Source organism: Carettochelys insculpta, chromosome 4, assembly GCF_033958435.1.
Source record: "Carettochelys insculpta isolate YL-2023 chromosome 4, ASM3395843v1, whole genome shotgun sequence".
Classification (NCBI taxonomy): domain Eukaryota; kingdom Metazoa; phylum Chordata; order Testudines; family Carettochelyidae; genus Carettochelys; species Carettochelys insculpta.
The window spans coordinates 117,545,638-117,566,155 of record NC_134140.1 but is presented as its reverse complement, the minus strand read 5'-3'; the positions used below and the strand labels follow the sequence as shown (position 1 = coordinate 117,566,155).

General features: G+C 43.6%; 1 protein-coding gene across 1 annotated transcript in view; it reads left to right on the top strand.

Moving 5' to 3' along the window:
* The window catches only part of LOC142012788 (melanopsin-like), a 72,507-nt gene that overhangs the window by 28,225 nt on the left and 23,764 nt on the right, over nucleotides 1–20,518 (top strand). Inside the window, exons 3-4 of the mRNA XM_074993588.1 lie at nucleotides 7,504–7,637; nucleotides 12,776–12,979. Coding sequence (XP_074849689.1) covers nucleotides 7,504–7,637; nucleotides 12,776–12,979 — 338 coding nt within the window. The remainder of the gene's footprint in view (nucleotides 1–7,503; nucleotides 7,638–12,775; nucleotides 12,980–20,518) is intronic.

Genomic DNA, 20,518 nt, shown 5'->3' with positions numbered 1-20,518 from the left:
TAGGGCACGTGTAGACGATCCACGTCCCGCAACATCGAAATAGTGGGGTCCGCCATGGCGGCCATCAGCTGAGGGGTTGAGAGATGCTGTCTCTCCAGCCCCTGCAGGGCTCTATGGTCACCGTGTGCAGCAGCCCTTAGCCCAGGGCTTCTGGCTGCTGCTGCGGCAGCTGGGGATCCATGCTGCATGCACAGGGTCTGCAACCAGTTATCGGCTCTGTGGATCTTGTGTTGTTTAGTGCAACTGTGTCTGGGAGGGGCCCTTTAAGGGAGCGGCTTGCTGTTGAGTCTGCCCTGTGACGCTGTCTGCAGCTGTTCCTGGCACCCTTATTTCGATGTGTGCTACTTTGGTGTGTAGACATTCCCTTGCAGCGCCTATTTCGATGTGGTGCTGCCCAACGTCGAAGTTGAACGTTGACGTTGCCAGCCCTGGAGGACATGTAGATGTTATTAATCGAAATAGCTTATTTCGATGTAGCATGCACGTGTAGATGTAGCCTCAAAGAGCAGTAGTAGCTAAGTTGGCAGGTGAACATTTCCCACCAATGTATTGAACATCTCCTACCAACATGGTGATATGTACATGAGCATTTATGCCAGCAAAACTGAAGTCATTTGGGAGTATGTTTTCACACCCAACTGGGAGGGCTGGGCTAGTGGAGACCAGTGACAGAGAAGGGGTCCTCTCATCCAACAGCAAGAGTCTGACACCTATGACAATGTTAACCTAATGGTAGGAGAGGTAAACATAACCTGTTGTGTAGTCAGCACTCACAACTCTTATGTCTTTCCATCTGAGGGTTTCATCGTCATCTTGGCTCACAGCAGCAGAGGGGAGAATCTGGGCCAGCTGTCTGAATTACACTGGCCTGATGTTGATACCCTTTGGTCACTGTAAAATGTTATTGCAACAGTCACAATTTTGTCCTTCATAGAAACATTTTAAAACAGCTAACTTTTGAGTCTTGGCCTGTTAATACTGCTCCATCAGCAAGTGAGTGTGAGAAATTAATGCAAATGATTCTTTTAAAAATAGTGTTTAACATGTCACTGTTTTTAAAGTAGGACCAGAAGAAAGTTTTGGTGTTGCAGTTGGGATTGTTGTTCCCTAAAAGGGAGTACTTTGCATTTGTTCCTATTGATATCAGACCTTTTCTGCAGTTGTCCACTTTGAATTTTAATCCTGTCCTCCAAAGTACTTGCAGCAACTCCCAGTTTGGTACTGTCAACAAATTTTGTAGATGTACTCTCTGTGCCATTACCTAGCTCATGGATGAAGATGGAACAGAACTGGACTCAGGACCCTGCAGTATCCCACTTGTTATGCCATTCCATCAGGACTACAAACCATTGATAAGTACTCTTTGGGAAGGGTTTTCTCACCAGTTTTGCACCCACCTTATAGTAGCTCCATCTAAGTTGTATTTCCCTACTTAGTTATTGAGAAGCTCATTCAAAACTGTGTCAAAAGCTGTAGCAAAGCTGAGATATACCACATCTACTGATTACTGTCATCCACAAGGCTTGTTATCCTGGCAAAGAAAGCTGTCAGGTTGGTTTGACATGACTTGTTCCTGACAAATCCATGCTGACTACTTCTTACCTTATCTCCTTATTACTTTCCAGATGTTTGCATATGGATTCCTTAATTATTTGCTTCATTGTTTTTCTAGGTACTGAAGTTAAGCTGGCTGACCTGTAATTCTCTGGGTTGCCCTTATTTCCCTTTTTCTACATATTTGCCATTTTCTAGTCTTTGGGTTGCCCCTACCATGCTGCTGTCCTATGCAGCCCAGCACCCCACCCTTTGTGGGAGGAGCAGCTGCTCCATGGTTGTGGGGTGTGGGCGCAGGATGTAGAGTTTCCAACTCTCCCAGAATACAATTTGCTGCAATGGTCTGGTCTGGGAGTTTTGGCAACCATGGGGCAGGACAGAGGGAGGCTCAGCTGCAGCCTTAGGGCAGCAGACAGGAGGGACAGAAGATCACACAGGTCAGCGTAACACACTTTGAGATATAGAACTAACAGCATCTTGTTTGGGGAGATAAGGCAATGTGCTGTGTTTATTAGGAATACTAAATTAATTTCTTGTCCCTGGCTAAAATTATGCACCATGCATTCACACACACAGTTCTACAGATGGGATACAATTACTAGCCTCAGTTGCTCATGCTAGTCCACTGTCCAGGTGATCTAGACCTCGAGGAGGGTAGCTGGGTCATATCAGTGTGCACTGATGCTCCTGGAGAATGGCCATAAAACCAAAAGACTCAACCCTATGGCTTTTCACCCATCTTTTTGTATGTTTAATCCATAAATCTTGCTTGGTCTCACTGCCCCAGCACACTGTATAATTATGAATTGTCAGTTAATGCCAGCTGTGACTCTAATCTTTTTCTTGATGGAGCTTTTTTTCTCTTTCTCTCTCAGGTAGGTTCTTTTGCAGGGTTCACCTGACTTTTCTTCAGCCATCATGGTGGTGCTGGCAGCTGCTCACTGATATGGGTTGGCATTGGGGATGGTGCTCATCACAAACACACCCACATTCACACCTTTAAAAGAGATCACACACAAACCTAACTTTAAACAGAATTAAGGCAATAAAAAGTTTAAAATGGGGTTTCAGTTACAATATGTAGTCAAATTAGTGTATTAAAAAGGAGTTAAAATAGCAACATTTTTAAAGGCAATTCTTAACAAACTTATCCAAAAAGGGTTAACACTTTCATTTATAAAATCCCATTCATAAAAAGTGGCTTCCAATTCATTGTTAAACAATTTCATTAATGATAAAAGGTGATTTCATTACAGCAACTTCATTGCAGGTGTGCAAGAACATATTGCTTGATATAATCCATTAAGAGGGTGCTTTCATTCTTCAGCCCTGCAAGAAGACTTAGGAGGAGCAGAGCGGCCACACAGCTAGTTGCAAAAGCAGTGGAGCTTTGAAAGGGAAATGGCCGCTTCTCTCCAGGTGCATGGCAGTCACCTGCTCCTCCTGAGTGCTTAGGCCCACACTCATAGTGCTTGCCACCTTCTGGTGAGAAGGGGCTGGCTGTGATCTGTGGGGTTGCGGTTTGCTGGGCCTTTGGTGAGGGAGAGATGGTTGAGGATGGGGGTCACCAGCACCCAGCTGCATTGGGCACCATGATGTGTGAGGCAATTCGGTGCCTTAAATTTCACGGTGCTCCATGCAGTTGTATGCTTTGTGTATGGGTAGGGACAGCCCTGCCAAGCTTGTGGAATCTTTCCTGTAGTCTGAGTTTTTAAAGTCATCTCCTTGAGTATTCTAGGATTCATTTCATGGGGCCCTCACAACCTGAAGACCTCTAACTCGTCTAAGTAATTTTAACTCGTTCTTTTCCTATTCTTGACTCCAATCCAATCTAATTTTCACAGGTACTCTGTGTAGAATTTTTTTCTTCTTACCCTTTATGTATATAGTTTTTGTTCTCATTTTGTGCCTTCACCTTTCTAATTTTGTGCTACCTACTTGTTTATATTCATCCTTTTGTCACTTGATTGATTGGTCTACTTTTCTGAAGGTTCTTTCTATTCATTTATTTGCTTTTAGATCATTCAAGATTTCGTGGTTAGGCCAGAGTGCTTGCCATACTTCCTTTTGTTCCTATGCAGTATGATTATTTGCTTTTTGATTTGTAACTGTCTCTTTGAAAAAACGCCAGCTCTCCTGAACTGTTTTCCTCCCTGGCGTCTTGCCTGCCAAGTCCCTCAGTTTGTTAAAGTCTGTCTTCTTCTTGAAATCTATTGTGGTTTTTTTGCTGTTTTCTCTTCTGCTGTTTCATGATCACTATTACCCAAGCTGCCTTCCACTTTCGAATTCTTAACCAGTTCCTCTATTTGCCAAAATCAGATCTAGAACAGCCTCCCCACTTGCTGAAATAATTTTCTCCAATACATTCTAAGAACTTGTTGGATAATCTGTGCCCAGCTGTGTTATTTTTCACCAGTAGATCTCTGGGATGTTGAAGCCCCCGTCACCACCAAGCCTTGTGATTTGGATGATTTTGTTATTAGTTTAAAAAAAGCCCCAGCTGCCTGTTCTTCCTGGTTAGATGATCTGTAACAGTGGCATCGCCAGCCTCCATGGGCCCTGGAGCAAGGTGGGAGGGGAACTTGGGAATGGGTGGAGTCAAGAGTGGAAGGGGCGGGGCCAAGAGCCATAAGCTCTCAGCACTGCCAAGACTGTGGCACTGCCCTTCCCTCTCCAAGCCATATGCAACCAGAGTAGCACTGCTGTGGCACTTCAGTGGGGCTCAGAGCTCTGGCTGCCTGATGCTGTTGCTGCCAAAGTAGCAATGTCTGGCACTCCAGGCCCCTCTAAAACACTGGGTCTGGGGCAACTGCCTCCCTTCCCCCACCTTTGGTGGGCCTGGTCTGTAGCAGACCCCTACCATGACATCACTCTTGGTTTTTACACACTTTATTGTTACCCAGAGACTTTCAACAAGTCTGTCTCCTAGAAGAACATAAGAACGGCCATAATGGGTCAGACCAAAGGTCCATCTAGCCCAGTATCCTGTCTGCTGACAGTAGCCAATGCCAGGTGCCCCAGAGGAGGTGAATCAAAGACAATGATCAAGCGATTTGTCTCCTGCCATCCATCTCCCGCCTTCAACAAAAGGCTAGTCACCATACCTTACCCCTTGCTAATAGCCATCTATGGACCTAACCTCCAAATGTTTATCAAGCTCTTTTTTAAACTCTGTTAGAATCCTGGCCTTCACAGCGTCCTCTGGTAAGGAGTTCCACAGGTTGACTGTGCACTGTATGAAGAAACACGTTCTTTTATTAGTTTTGAACCTGCTACCCATTAATTTCATTTGATGTCCATCTGAACCTCAGCCCATTTGACAAAGCTAACATTTTCAACAAAGATTCAGTGTAAAGAGAAAGATCAGAGAACAATATTTACAGTAGGCAAAAAATGTGCACCCCACTTTGGTCTGTACATGTCAAAGCTTTGTGGAAGACCTTTACAATGAGCTGCAGTAGTGATAAACTGCTTCATTGTTGTCAGGTGCTTCAACTCTCTCTGGAAGCATATAATTAAAGATATGTCATGGTGATATTAATCTGTCTAGTTTTTATTATAGGTACCCAGGGCAGTGTTGGATGTGTATTTTTCCAATGTACCTGTTACATTAGGTGACACTGAAGCAGTTAAAATTGTCTCAGCATTTCTATTCTGTGCATATATCTCTTCAAGCATTATAACTTGCCTATAACAGTTCTCCTAGGAAGAAATTTGGCATACCAGTAAGGCAAATATTATGAATACTACAGAACTAGTCAGAAGAAATGAAAATGCCTAGGTTTTGTTTTGTACCTTGTGTTGCTTTGTTTCTTTATACACCAATTCCCATTTTAATTAAGTGTTGTGTTTGTAGCTTTATCTGTTGTAACAGCTCTATCATGAGAGACTCCAGGTGAATAAAATGTCATTTGGTCTCATGTATGTTCTTTGATGCTCAGGTTATCAAAAAGCACTTCGCAAAAAAATGAGTTAGGTCCTTCTAACACAGTGAGTTTATGAACCAACACAGCAGCTGTTACAAATCCAGTATTCACCCACATACTTTGGGTGTCTTTAACACTATATTCTCCAATGGATCCTAGCCCTGTGAAGTGGTAAGTGCTCTGAACACTTGCTATTAATCAAAGAAAACTGAGTGTGCACAGCACATTAGGACCCAGTGCTACAGAGCAAAAGCATGTTTCTTGGGCAATTTGGAGTCATTTTCTGCTCCAGGTTGAACCTCTCTAGTTCTGTACCCTCAGGACCTGACTGGGGTCAAACAAGAGAATTTGAAGGACCACAGGAGGTCAATATTGTCTAGCAGCATTACCAACACTTCCGCTGCTTACTGGGCTCTTGGAAAATGTGTAGGGGTAAATTACAGTTAAACAACAACACAGAAAACTCAGAGCCTGGACTGGTGGCTGTAAAACTTTATGGGACAGCAGAAAACTTGACAACACCCATTGTAAGTCTGGATGACTAAAATCATGCAAGATTACAGATGCTGACAGACAAGAGTTTTGGACTAGGGATCTTCAACCTGTATATTACAAAGAGTTAGGTAAGTACAGGTGGTAGACTCAATAAAATTCTACATTTACATATCAAATATTGGGGAAAATACCTTGTGATATACCTTGACTTCAGCAAGGCTTTTGATACAGTCTCCAACATTCTTGTCCATAAGTTAAGGAAATATGGATTGGATCCTTGGACTATAAGATGGATAGAAAGCTGGCTTGATGGTCGGGCCCAACGGGTAGTGGTCAATGGCTCAATATCTGGATGGTGGTCTGTTTAAAGTGGAGTGCTGCAAGGCTCGGTTCTGGGGCTGGTGTTATTCAACATCTTTATTAATGACCTGGATGAGGGACTGGGTTGCACCCTCAACAAGTTTGTGGATGACCCAAAACTAGGGGGAGAGGTAGATACGTTGGAGGGTAGAGAGAGAATCCAGAGGGACCTGGATAAATTGGAGGACTGGACCAAAAGAAATCTGATGCAGTTCAGTAAGGAGAAGTGTAGAGTCCTGCACCTGGGGCAGAAGAATCCCAAACATTGTTACAGGCTGGGGACCAACTGGCTCAGCAGTATGATGGAAAGGGACCTAGGGGTTATGGTGGATGAAAGGCTGGTTATGAGTAAACAGTGTGCCCTTGTAGCCAAGAAAGCTAACAGCATACTGGGGTACATTAGGAGGAGCATTTCGAGCAGATCTAGAGAAGTAGTTATTTCTCTTTATTTGGCACTGGTGAGGCCACATCTGGAATATTGTGTCCAGTTTTGGGCCCCCCAGTATAAAAAGGATGTGGATTTGCTAGAGCAGGTTCAGCGAAGGGCAACAAAAATGATTAAGGGTCTGGAGCACAAGACCTATGAGGATAGACTGAGGGATTTGGGCTTGTTTAGTTTACAGAAGAGAAGACTTAGAGGTGATTTGATAGCAGCCTTCAACTTCCTGAAGGGGAGCTCTAAAGAGGAGGGTGAGAAACTGTTCTGAGTGGTGTCAGATGGCAGAACAAGGAGTAATGGTCAGACGTTGAAGAGGGAAAGGTGTAGTTTAGATATTAGGAAAAACTTCTTCACCAGGGGGGTGGTGAAACATTGGAATGCGTTGCCTAGAGAGGTGGTGGATTCTCCATCCCTTGAGGTTTTTAAGTCCTGGCTGGACAAGGTCCTGGCTGGGATGACTTAGTGGGGGTTGATCCTGCTTGAAGCAGGGGGCTGGACTAGATGACCTCCTGCGGTCCCTTCCAGCCCTATGATTTTGTGATTCTGTGAAAATACATCCTTTCCCCCATCCTGTAGTCATTGTTTCAAAATTCTGATATCCACCATAGCCATAGTAATTGATTCATGAATGAGCACAAAATTATGACTGAGAAAGTATTAGATTCTCTTAGCAAGTAAATACAAAGTTCACTGTCTGGCTTGTTTACTTATTTTTGTATTATTTTTAAGCAACAAGAAGCTGAGGACACCACCAAACTACTTTGTAATGAACTTGGCTGTGAGTGACTTCCTGATGTCTGCTTCCCAGGCACCCATTTGCTTTGTCAATAGCTTGCATAAAGAGTGGATACTTGGAGAAATAGGTACTTTTCAATACTTCTTTATATCTCCCTCTCCCCCACTGCATAGTAACATATCTTACCCATCAAATTATTGCATGGGGGCAACAACTCAAAACTCTTGAGACACTAGCCAGAATTTTGGCATCAACCAAAAGGACTAGCAGAAAGTCCCTGAATCCTGACCCAGTTGTGTTTTTATAGGTTTGGTTCCTTCCTCTTCCGAATGAAAGGAATCAATCCTCTGGCTTCAAGAACAAAACCAAAGTGATCACATGACCAGTTAGTATTTAAGACCAGTTATCATGCTTGATGATGGGTTGAACAATTTATGGGTAGCATAGCTATTTAGAGAGTCTTTTTTTCTCTTGATTGGACAGTGAATTATGCATTTTTTTTGCTTACAAATGTTTACTTGGTACCCAATGCCACACCCCTGGAAGTGGTGAAAGTAAAAAGAATCGGAGAAAAAGAGAGCCAAATGATGACTCCGACTGTTTCTGTACCTCAAAACGAGGAGGACTGTGAGTTCTAAACTGTAGCTCTTTTGAAAACATTGCAAGCTGTGATTAAAGGCCTGCTTCACAATATGGTTACTTCACTTTTAGATTGCTATCAATGAAATTACACCAAACTCTTTATTTCTCTCTCCCACTTCCCTATTTCAGTATCAGTACAAATCACACCTGCCATGCTCATACAAGTCACCCATTGTCATAAATGGGACATGCACATGAGTGAGGCAAGAAGGATAGGTCCATTATTTCCAGCTCCCTGACAATGGCATGGTTCTTTTGCTGTCAGTTGTCATTGAAACTATGTTCTGTCTCAAGCATACCATCATGTTTCTCAGGCATACCGTCACGTGATAACACAGATTCACAGAAAATCCTAAGAAATGCCAATTTGATACAGATTTCCAGGTCAAAGTCTTAAAATTTCTACTCTGTCAGTCTTTGTCTATTAGCAGAATATACAAAGGAAAACTCATTCTTCCTCAAAGGGAAAATTGTAACTTAAGAGAATATTATGTACCATATTTCCTAGGTCCAGTGGCTGTGTTTTCCGTATAGGCTTTTAAATCATGAGCATCTCTGCATTTTTATTCATCTGGAACCAAGTTAGAGATCCAATGTGGGTGACATTTTACTAGACCACTGCAGTTGGTGAAAGAGACAAACTTTGTCGTTTAAGGCTAGTCTCTACTACTTGCATTAAATAGATCTAATTTATGCAACTTAAGTTATGTGAAAAACTAAATGTAGTTGGTGTTAGATCCATCACAGTGGCTACACTGTACTTTATCTAGAGCTATCCCTCCATAGGATAGTTTGGGGCACCCACCCTGGGCCCCATGCTTTGGGGGGCCCTGCTACATCCTATGAATGGGATGGTCTCTCATAACGTTGGGAACCTGTAGGGGTCAGAGTGGCCTGGGGTTTATCTGCGGGGTGGGGAGTGGTACTGGAGCAGGGGTCACCCCTCACCACAGTGGCAGGAGCCAGGCAGCTTGCTCTGTTCCACCCAAACACCCTCTCCCAGCCCACCGTGCTCTAATTCATCACGGTGGTGGGAAGCAGAGTGGGCTGGGGCCAGCCCACTCTGCTCTGCTACCCAGAGCAATGCAGTCCTCAGGTGAAGCAGAGCTATCTGGCAGAGACAGGCAGCAGAGCAGGCTGCTGGCTTGCTCTGCTTCCCATGGCATCTTTTGCTGTGGTGAGTATAGGGGGGAGAGTGGGGATGATCCCTGCTGCCATCCTGTGCCAGGCCCCCTGGTGATCCTCCAAGTCACATTACATGAGGGAGAGGGCTCTGGGGAAGGGGTGCAGGGAGGATGGGTGAGAAGAGTCAGGATGGGGTAGAGCACGGTGGGGCTTGGGGAAAGGGCTGGGGTGGAACAGATGTGGGAAGGGGCAGGGTGAGGGCAGGGTCTGCAGCAGAGGAGCAGCCTTGGCTGTATCAATGGCAGAGCATCTTCTGTTACCACCTTCTTTGATGCTACTCAATGAAGGTGGAGTATACAAATCAAAGGCAGAGTACTCTCTGATCCATTTAGTGCACGTTCACCAGACCCACTCAATCGCCACACACAGCACTGATTGTGCTTGCCGGTGGATCAGCACTTTTGCAAACATACCCTTACCCAGAGCTCTTCCTTGGGTCTGGGAGAGGTACGAGGGTGTCACAGCTAAATTGAGGGTGGAACAAAGTGTTAGCAGGCTTAGTCCACACATAGTTCAAGGAACTATTAAAGATGAAGTGCCCATTGATCCCTCTCTGGTCATCCATGAAATGCATTGGGAAAGAGTATGAAGGGGGCACAGGATTAAATGGGCTGCAGACTGTGTTCAGTCCATGATTTTTAAGATAAGGTAGAGTTATGAAATTAAGCTCCCAAGTTCACCTTTTGAAGGCATTGTACTGGTTTCTTTTGAGGATGAGGACTATGAAGTCAGATACAGGCCACTCATTTTGTGAAAGGCATTAAGGTCCTGTATCATTTTCCTACATGAATTAAGAGCACAAGGGTTGTCTTGTTTCACCCATATAGTTATTATTGGAGCATGTAATGCATTGGATGAGGTACACTCCATGTTGTTGTGATAAGCATGAGTTGGGCCCATGGATCTTAAAATATGTCTTGGTGGGAGATTCATCATTACAGCAGTCAATACAAGAGTATATCTTTTTCAGCTTTTGTTCTGACAAGATCTGGTTGCCCTAACATTTTATGCATCCTTGTCTATGGTAAGGTTGGAGGTGTCTGAAGGCTTGAAGAGGGGGTTGATCCTGATTTTTCGTCATGTCCTCTAGTGTGGGTTGTAATTGTTGATGGTGCCATCTTTGGGTTCCAGAGAGGGGTAGTAGGTGGCAGTCAGAGGTATTTCTTTATTCCAACAGGGTTTCTTTGAGTGGTCCACCCACACCCTCCCAAGACTAGAGAAATGCTAACTGGCCACTTCCCCTTGAATGAATGAAATTGGTGTTGACTTATGCTAAATAATCTGCTCCACCAGGTATTCAGCAGTGACACTCCATGGATGTCTACAGTACAATTAAAAGACCCAGCTGACTGGAGCCTGGGCTCAAGGGATGCTTAACTGCAGCGTAGAAGCTCTGCCTGAAGTCCCTCACTATGGCTGTGGGGCCTGCGACACATTGGCCCACACCACGTCGGGGGCCTCACTCTGCTTTGGCACCTGGGCTGACAGGATGGACCAGTCTGAGCCCTGGGCACTCAGGGCCAACAGCGAGACCAGGGGTGTGCAGGGCCAGTAGCCCCCATGTTCTTAGGTGCAGGAACTATGTTTTCCAGTACTAACCATGACTGCCAATTGCACTGGCTGATAGTGAACACCCCATTGAAGGGAAAGCATAGAGCCCAGAGTGGTGATGATTCTCCCTACCTAAGCAATGGTACTGACTTCCAGACAAGGTTTGTGGGAGGGCCCCTGTGAGCCGATGCCCAGGTGCCAGCTAAGGGTCTGGTGGGGCAAAGGGGGTGATGCCACACCAGCAGCTACGCTAAGCAGCCAGGGCAGGCTGGGTTTTTTGGTTTGTGTTTAGTTCGGGTACAGCAGCAAGAGGAAAATTACACTTAGAGAGGCTTTACCAGTTACTTTTTATTTATACAAAGATAGAAACAATTTAACAAAGACAAATGATTAAAGTACAAGTTAGTACTTGTGGTTTTTTTTAAAGGGGAAACAACACAATATAACTTAAGAAAAGTTTTAGACAAACTAGCTAGCTTAAACTAATACAATTAATGTGTACACAAGAAAGGCAGGTTGCAGGTGTGATTTTCACCCCTGCCTCTTAGGCCTGGTGGAACCAGAGTCTTTCCCTCAATTCCTGTAGGAAAGAAGTGTAATACAGGGGTAATTTTTACCCCTGCCTCCTAGATTCGGTGTGACCCAGAATCTTTCTCTCAATCCCTTGGGAAGAAGTAGATACGAACCAGGCGTCCCCAGTCTTGGGAGTTAATTCCAGACCTGGCCAGCAGGTGTAGGTGATTTGAACTCAAAGGGGGGTGGGCTGCCAAACCCCTCTTATACCCCTTTTGTCACGTAGGCTTCTTCCTGGTCTCAAGTGGCCAATTGGGAGGAATGTGTTTGAACCCCAGGTTTCCCAGGGAAGGTGCAAGGCTTAATTTGCACCTGTGAATTGTGGACAATTGGGCACCTTTGGAGGTGATGGGCGGAGATTCCCCATTTTTCCTGGGGTAGTGATCAGGCGTGTCAATTACTGAGATCAGCCAGAAGGGCGGCCATTAGCTAGCCCATTCACTGTCTGGTTTTTGTGTATAGTAGAGAGGCTGGGTGAGACAGCACACCTGCGTTCCCAGGACATCAAAGGCTGCCTGTCTCCCTTGCTTGTTTCTGTCTCTGTCTCTCCCAGTGGTGGGGGGGGAGAAAAAGAAAAGGCCAAATGGGGGTTCATGTCTGGCTACAGCCCCAAAGCTTGGGATGTAGCTTGAGCCAGGAATTTGTGCTACAGTTTAATAGCCTTACCTCTCAAGCCCTGTGAGTTTGAGTCAGCTGGTTTAGGTCAGCCAGGGGGGTTTAATTTCAATATAGATTTACTTTAGGTCTCCCAGATCTGAAGAAGAGCTCTGTGTAACATAAGTACTTGCTCCTCTCACCAATGGATTTTGATCCAATAAGTATATAAACTCACCCACCTTGTGTCTCGAATATCTTGTTATCAGCACAGTTACAACACCACCGCATAAAGCAATGATGATTTTTTTTTTTTATTCTCTTTTTGTCTCTAAGAGACAAATGTCTGTTTCAGCCTAGTTAAGGTCATTATATTGGGCAGCATTCCAGGAAAATGTAACTTTAATTGTAGTGGATTTTTGTTGAGGCAGTTTTCCATTAACACGTGATTCTCAGTTATAGCCTGCAGTGGCGGATGGGACATTTTTTTTTTTTTTTTCCTTTTTGCTTTTATATTAATGTTATGTTTGCCCTAGCATACAAAAAAAGAAATTAAACCTGATGATGCAGGGAGGCTGTAGTAATTTCTGTGATGAGAGAAGTATCTTGAGTTAAGAACTGCATGGACCACAGATGGGAAGTTTATATCATCAGGCTGTCTGAGAGAGTTCGACATTTGTGTAGAACACTAAAAATGTTATGCTCCACTTTTCTGTTTAGGTTGTGACCTGTATGCTTTTTGCGGAGCACTTTTTGGAATAACCTCAATGATGACATTATTAGCTATTTCAGTCGATCGATACCTTGTGATCACTAAGCCTCTGCAATCCATGCGGTGGACTTCAAAGAAACGCACGTCGCAGATCATTGTTATTGTCTGGCTGTACTCACTGGGATGGAGTGTGGCTCCGCTTCTTGGGTGGAGTACGTTGTTTTCTCTCTTATGTGTGTTTTATATGTATATAAAACAACCCATAGGCATTATTCTCGAATATATAGGGTCTGTGGAAGATGGGGAGGAGGCTGCTATACTATAGCTAAGATGAAGTGGTGCTCTCTTTTTCCTGGTATACTCAAGCAGAACAAATCCCCCAATGGAGTAATAGGCGTGTCTCAGCCCTTGTGAAGTCAGGAAGGGTAGGTACTTTCTCTCTTCAGCAGATGTTGTCAGCACACATTCCTTTTTTCAGATAGTGAGGTTTTTATGTCACGAGATTAAGGAACAGATAGTCAAAAGCCTGCCTTCCTTTCTGAGTCTGCAAATAAAGGCAGAAGAGATTAATGCCATGCAAATAGGTGAGGTGTAGATGCTGCCTGGTCTTTGTTCTAAATAAAATCAGTAGCAACCTGGGTTATTGTGCATGCAAAACTGATCAAGGAAAAAAGGGAGGCCATGTTTAGGCAAAGCTGAGAATTAATCCCTAATATTTTTCTTCACTTTATTTATTTACAGCCAGTGCAGAAGGAAGTGGCTATCTAAAGAGGAGCGAAATATGAGTGTTCCCTCTTTTTTAAAACAAGCAGCTTTGGAAGATCATATTGAATTAAAAATAGTATTTGTCTGGCTTCCTAGTCAATGAGACAACCTTGTCATCTCTGTTCAGGTTGATGGAGGTGATGTTAAAACAGAAATGAATACTATATTTAAAGTTTTTGTAAATCCTAATCCAAAAATCTATTGAAAATGGGGACTCCTTCTGTTGACTTTGATATTTTAATCAGGACCTTCATTTCCCCTTAACTTCTTCCCTTTGCTAATGAATCCATTTCCTTAGGATCTCAGTCTGCCTCCTAAGCTTTTACTTGGAAGTGTTTTATAGTTCTAATCTTGTTTAGCAATTGTTGTGCTCCCAAGAACAAGCAGATCAGCAGAGCTGAGAAGTTGCAGTTACATTCTGAACTGTGAGTGGGTCAGAGAATCTCCTTTTTCCCCCATCTGAAGAAAGAAATACCTGGGTTCAATCCAACATGTGTGACACCCAGCACATGTAGGGCTGGACTATCACATGAGAAGCTAAGTTAATATCTTTTGAACAGTCTGCAACATGTATTCATAAGTCCCTTAAATTGTACTGGAACTAAGTATTGTATAAGATGTTTTGCACAGGCATACCCATCTCTGGGGCTATGTCTACACTTACAAAAAACTTCGAAATGTCCATGCTAATGGCCAAATCGAAGAATGCTAATGATACGCTGAAATGAATATTCAGTGCCTCATTAGCATGTTGCTGCATAGCACTTCAAAAGTGCTGCTGTTCGCTCACAGCTCGTCTACATGGAGTCCTTTGTGAAAGGACTCCGCAAACATCAAAATCCCCTCATTCCTATCCTGCTTTCTTCAGCTGATTGGAATAAGGGGATTTCGATGTTTGCGGGGTTTTTTCAAAAAGGACCCCCATGTAGCCGAGCTGTGGGTGAGCGAACCATGGCACTTTCAAAGTGCCGTGGCCAGCATCATGCTAATGAGGCACTGAATATTCATTTCAGCATCTCATTAGTATTCTTCGATTTGGCCATTAACATGGCCATTTCAATGTCTTTTGTAAGTGTAGAGACAACCTGGACGAGGAGTTTTCACATTTTTTTAGATAAGAACGTGATAAACCAATGGCCCATGCAGCCTGCAATCCTGTCTTCTGACAGTGGCTGATGCCAGCTGCTTCAAAGAGAATGACCAGCACAGGCAAATAAAGACTCCTCTTGACCAGTCCCACTGTCCAGCAAAAGCTAGTGACACCCAGATCATCTGGGCTAATAGTCATTGATCTGTGGACTTACCCAGTTCATTTCTAAACACCATTATAGTTTTGTCTTTAACAACATCCTGTGACGACATGTTCCACAGGCTGACTGTGCATTGTGTGAAGTTTTTTCCTTCTGTTGTGTTAAACCTTATGCCTGCATTCATGTAAAGACCTAAATAATGCTTCCTTCTTCACTTTCTCCATGCCATTTGTGATTTTATAGGCATCTACCATATCCGGCCCTGTCTTTTATTTGCCTCTTTTCCTCACTGAGAATTTAGATTTGCATCTAAAATCCATCACTGTTTGGTTGCTTTAATTTATGTAATTTGGAATTAAACTTAGATCGTGTATACAAACATTTTACTTCCGGTGTGTTTAATTTTGTTTCTTTTTAAAGGCCTGTTTTCTTCACAGTCCATTTTTGCTTCATTCTCTTCCTCCTTTCTCTTGCTGCTGTTGCTCTCTTCTCTTTCTCTGCTGCCTGCTGTAGCCTTCTGTTACTCTGTGCAGCTAAACTTCTCCAGACACATGTGTGCACACATTCACACAGCATGCCTACCTGTCTCCATGCACAACTGCAGATCCACCACTTGCCAAATAGCCTCCCCATTACACGTGAACCCAGTCACTCACCTAAGCATTGCTGCCTACATACTCCAATTTCTGCTTGTATGCTGAGACGTTAACTATCTCCCTTCCTGCCCCCTGCATGCCCATTCAGAGGGCATTCTCCTTACCCCATCTCGGGCAGCCTGGCAAAGTATGATGGATGACGTAAATAAAGTGCGGGGTGGAGGGAAGAGAACAGCCTTCTGGGTAAGGCATAGATCTTTGAGCTCAAGTTTATAAAGATTCTATTCCTAGACTCTCAACTCCTCTCTGATCTTGTCTGGTCACTTGCCTTCACTGTCTCTTTTGTCTATAAGTATGGGATAGGACTACTTAACTATTTCACAGGGCTATCATTTTATTAATAGCTGTTAAACACTCCAAGAGCCTCATATTAATGTGTTACAGTGGACGGAAGCGATTTTTGAAGATCAGCAATTTCAAAAATGGCTACCCATTTAGGGTGCTTGGGTTTCTTAATTTTTTACTGAGAGTGCTTTCTATTCTTGGAACAAGTGTAACATTATCCTAAATGCTTAATTTGTTAAGAACTACAGACATTTTCACCTTCTTGCTTCATTCATCAGAATCTTATGAAGCCTGATTTAAACCATGATGTTCCTTTCACTGCAAGTGAAATTGCAATTTAATAACTGACAATAGTATTTTTATTTTAATATTAAGATGACTCAATCCCATGCATTGTTTTGGTGTTCTGATTTCCACTATTGATTTGTTTATTAACTAGCTCTATTTTAGAAGAAAAGAAATTGGGTGATCTTTGGATATCCCAGTAACTACATTTTTGTATCATTGCTGCCTTATAATTCTTCTGTTACCCCTATCCATAAACTGAATTATTGTGACCATAGAATGTGGCATTCTCCCTTCAGCAGGACTGTATTGAGTGCTACAATGAAAAAGACATCTGCCTGTTATCAGTAGCTTTACAGCTAAGTATAGTATGTAAGATGTCACTCGGAATAAGGCTTTAGCATTAGTACCTGTGGCAATTAATTCTTGTAATAGTGAGTAATGATCTGTTTAACTGAAGGGCTTGGATATGTCAGTGAATTAACATAAAATTATTGCCTTTAATCAGGCTTATGAATTTTACTCGCTCATTTGCCTATGGTAAAATTGTGCAAAGCCTTTAATTATGAGCGTCACTAAAACAAAAACTGGGTCCACATCCCATTGACACTAGGAGGTTTTACATTGATTTCCATTGGTAAGAATTTATTTCCTGACAATTGGGCCTCTGTTAAGATGTGGAAGAGTCTTGCAGTGTAAGCTCCATCACTTGAGTTCTGTAAAATTAGACTAAGCAAAGCAAGTAGAACAAACCTGCACTGGGAGGGTAATTGCAGTATGAACTGAGAGTTCTTTTCCATCTCTAATTCCTAGTAGATGAGTTTAAACAGTATTGTGGCAGCAGTAAAAGGAAACTCACTTTGGTTTACAAGCCAGTGCCTTAACTTGTCAGGGTGGTGTCACACAGCCACCCCCCAAACACACACACACTCCAACCTCCCCCCCTTTCAGACTGGGAGTGCAACATCTTGTGTACCAACAGTGTTTCCTTAGCAAGCACGGATATAGGGTTTGAGCCCTACAAGTCTTTCCATGTTTGTCATAGTTCCTGAAGAGACCAGTGACATATGTGATGGGGTGCTCACCCACACAAAAGGCAGAATAAATTAGGTGAATTACCCTGATAGGAAGCACCTGACCCAGAGTTAGGGTTTGAGAAGCTGATTGATGCTGGAGCCCAATGTAGAAGAAACACGCAGGACTCACATAAAACTAGGAAGTTGGCAACAGAAAAGAGGTTCAGGGAAAATAGTCTTCTGTCTCCCCCGGGAGAAAAGAGGTGTGTTTGAGGGTTACAGTTACACAGCTGTGTTGTCTGCACCTCCTCCTTGGTAGGTGGGAGTGAGGGCTGGAAAATTTAGAGGAGAGAGACAGAAAATGTAGGAAACAGTCTAGGGAAAGAGCAACAGGGTTGGAGAGAAAGCAAAATGGTTAGCTAAGTGTAAAGACCCTGGACTGAGATCTAGGGTAGTGGGTGGGCTTTGGCTTCCCTTCCAGGAAGTGGGGAAAAGTGGCACAGACAGGGCAGGAGAATAGAAGACAGTGGTTCTCTGCATGGCTTTATAAGAAGTTTTGGTAAATGGGTGCCTGTCGGAAGTGTTTGTCCATTTTCCTGCTTATATGCAGGTGAGCAGATGCCTGAATTACCTTCTTGAAATCATATAGCAAACAATACAATTAAAATTAGACACATAATAGTAAAACAAATATTTCAGGTATTTCATGCATCCTTCACAGCTGTGACAGTTCTTTTGTTAGAAGTGAATCATATCAATATATCATTCCTCTTGATACAGGAATACAGAAAGGAATATACTGGTATGCTAGTGATCTCTCTCTAAAAACTTTTAAAGTGTGCAGCTGAGGTCATTCACTGTTGCTCATCTTTCCTGAGTGAGGAAACAGAAGTGGGTAATCAGTGATATTTTTCCTTTCTCTTGTTTGGTAGTGAAAATTGGGTAGAAGGGGAGAGATTTAAAAGCAAAAAGAGTATAGTTTTATCCTAATGGAGAAAGTGCTCTAAATTCTGTTAGCATATGCATGATAGAGATCTTCTTCTGCTGATTGAATTACTTTCATCTAGTGAAGAGGATTTTCTCATACTAAAAGGGTCAGACAATGGAGAAAGCTCATTTAACATGTAGTCATCATCAACAACAACCATGGGCTCAGTGCCCATTGGTGTCTTCTGCCTCCCTCACTATTTCCTTCCATCTTTCTCTGTCCAATGCAGAGTGACAGTTTCTGTAGACTAGCTCAGCACCAATCTATATATCATATACCCGTTCTCTGTAGGGTCTGCCTCACCTCTTTGAACTGTACATTATGCCGAATACCATGTAGTGGGGGAACAAAAAGCTTAAGGAAAAATCTTTTAAGCATCTTCAAACTATTTTCCTTTGCCTTCATTGATTTTTTTTTTTTTTCCCACTTCTGATTTGCATGTCTGCTTATATGCACTCCAACGCTTGCCCATGCTCTCTAATCACCACAGCCCTGGCTTTTGATGTTCAGCACCATGTCTTATGTTTACAGCTCATAATCGAGAGAACGAGTTTGCATTAGAAGCAGTGAGGCCTGGCTTGAGCATAAGGTTCTGCTTCAACTAGTCAGCTTGCAAGATCAGTGCCTAAGCCCCTGACTCTACCAAGGAATCCGTACGGCCACCTGCTGTTCCTATACCGAGTCCATAGAGCTCCATGTGGGTGTAAGAGTCTGCCTTCCACTGAACTCAGGTGAAAGTTCTGTGGGGCTGGAATGGATGGTCTGGAAATGCTTAAGCAGTCTTAACTACAGTACAGCTGTCACTGCACCTCCATCTCTAATGCACAGGGACGTAGGCCTGGAATTAATACAGTACCATGGTCAGATATGTCCCGTTTCACTGGTGCAAAGTATAGTTGCAGTCATCTCAAGCCAATGGGAGAGGATTTCCCAGTACAAGGAACTCTCAGCTAGCAGAAAGCTTTATGCCATTTTCTTTCCCTCCACTCTCAGCATAGAGATGTCTCAGATGCAGGGAGCAGGAGTGAGGCACATGCACTGAGTTCCCCGGAATCCTAAATTAGTGCCAGTTAAACCCTTCCAGTGTGCCACACCCTCAGGCCTTCTGTGTGCACACATTACAGGGAAGTGACTTTAGACATGTTGCAGAGGGGTTTTGAACATTTTATTGGGACTAGTTTTGGCATCTGTCCTGTATTAAAAACAAGTCCTATTTTAACCGCCCAATGACTATCCAACCAGCAGCCTCTTCCGCTGAGATCCATCACATATCTCTCTGCAGAATCTCTGCTTCTCCTGCTGCCATTCTTCATCCAACCCACACCTTTGTAGGACATACCAATTTGGAAATTAGGGCTAGGAGAAGTAGTTTCTAGGATGAGACTGTATGAAATTAGCACAGGTAAAATTATGAATGCCTTTAAATGAGACCTTCTCCAAATTAATCTCAAAAGACATTCAATTATGTGGCTTTAGTATCTGTGCCTTTAATGTTTGCTGTTGTTGAAGATTCTTAAATGTGTCACATGCAAATAACCTTCCTGCAAGTAATCGAGAGGTCAGCAGGGCCAACAGCCTTGTCAGTCCCCTGGGAAGGACTGAGAGGGGCTGCTCTGTGCCCCTAGAAGGGGCAGGGCTGGGACTAGACAGGCCTCAACCTAGAAAGCACCACACATTCTCCAGCCCTCTGCTGCTCATAATGTATTGTGTGGGACTTCACCAGCAATTTGAAGGGTCTGTCTGGGAGCCATGGGCTTTTTTGTTGCTCTGGGGCCCAGAGCAATTTTTCCCTTCTCCCCCTTCTCTGTTGGTGGGCTGTGAAAGGTGGGGAGAGCAGTTAGATCAGAGGTGGACACCCATGAGGCCCATCAGGGTTTTAGATGTGGCCAGTGAGGTATTTTGTTTGCCATTGTCCACATTTTGGGCTGCCAGATTCTGCTGGTTTCCCTCCATGTTGCTTTTTTCCAAGCAGTATTACTAAAATAACATGTACCTAAAGCAAGAGCATGTGAAGTGGGGTACATGCTGATTGCACACAATGCTAACTGTGAGAGCCACATGCTCCCTTCCCTCTGCATCCTACCAAAGCATTGCTACTGCTCAGTTGGCACGCCGGCAAATTCTAGATATGCAAGGGTCATTAGCAAAACTACCCTACCACGTCAGACTGTCTTGATTATGACAATCTTGCAGCCCACTGGCATAGAGGAGGGCCACTCACATGGCCTTCTCATGAGCCTAGGTTGCTCACTGCTGGGTTAGATTGTCTCCCTTGACCAGTATTCAACACGCCTCCATTTACCACTTGGGGAATGCTTTAAACAGTTGCTCATGGAAGACTTGACAGTTTTCTTGCTTTCTGTGCATGATGCAGTTTTGTAATGAGCCCTCATTGGTGGGAAACAAGATGCACACCAGTTTTGTATCAGTGCTCTTTGTATTGCGTATTCTATATCGGGGTTGAACAGCGGAGCAGTGAAGTGATTCTGCAGTACCAAATGTCTAG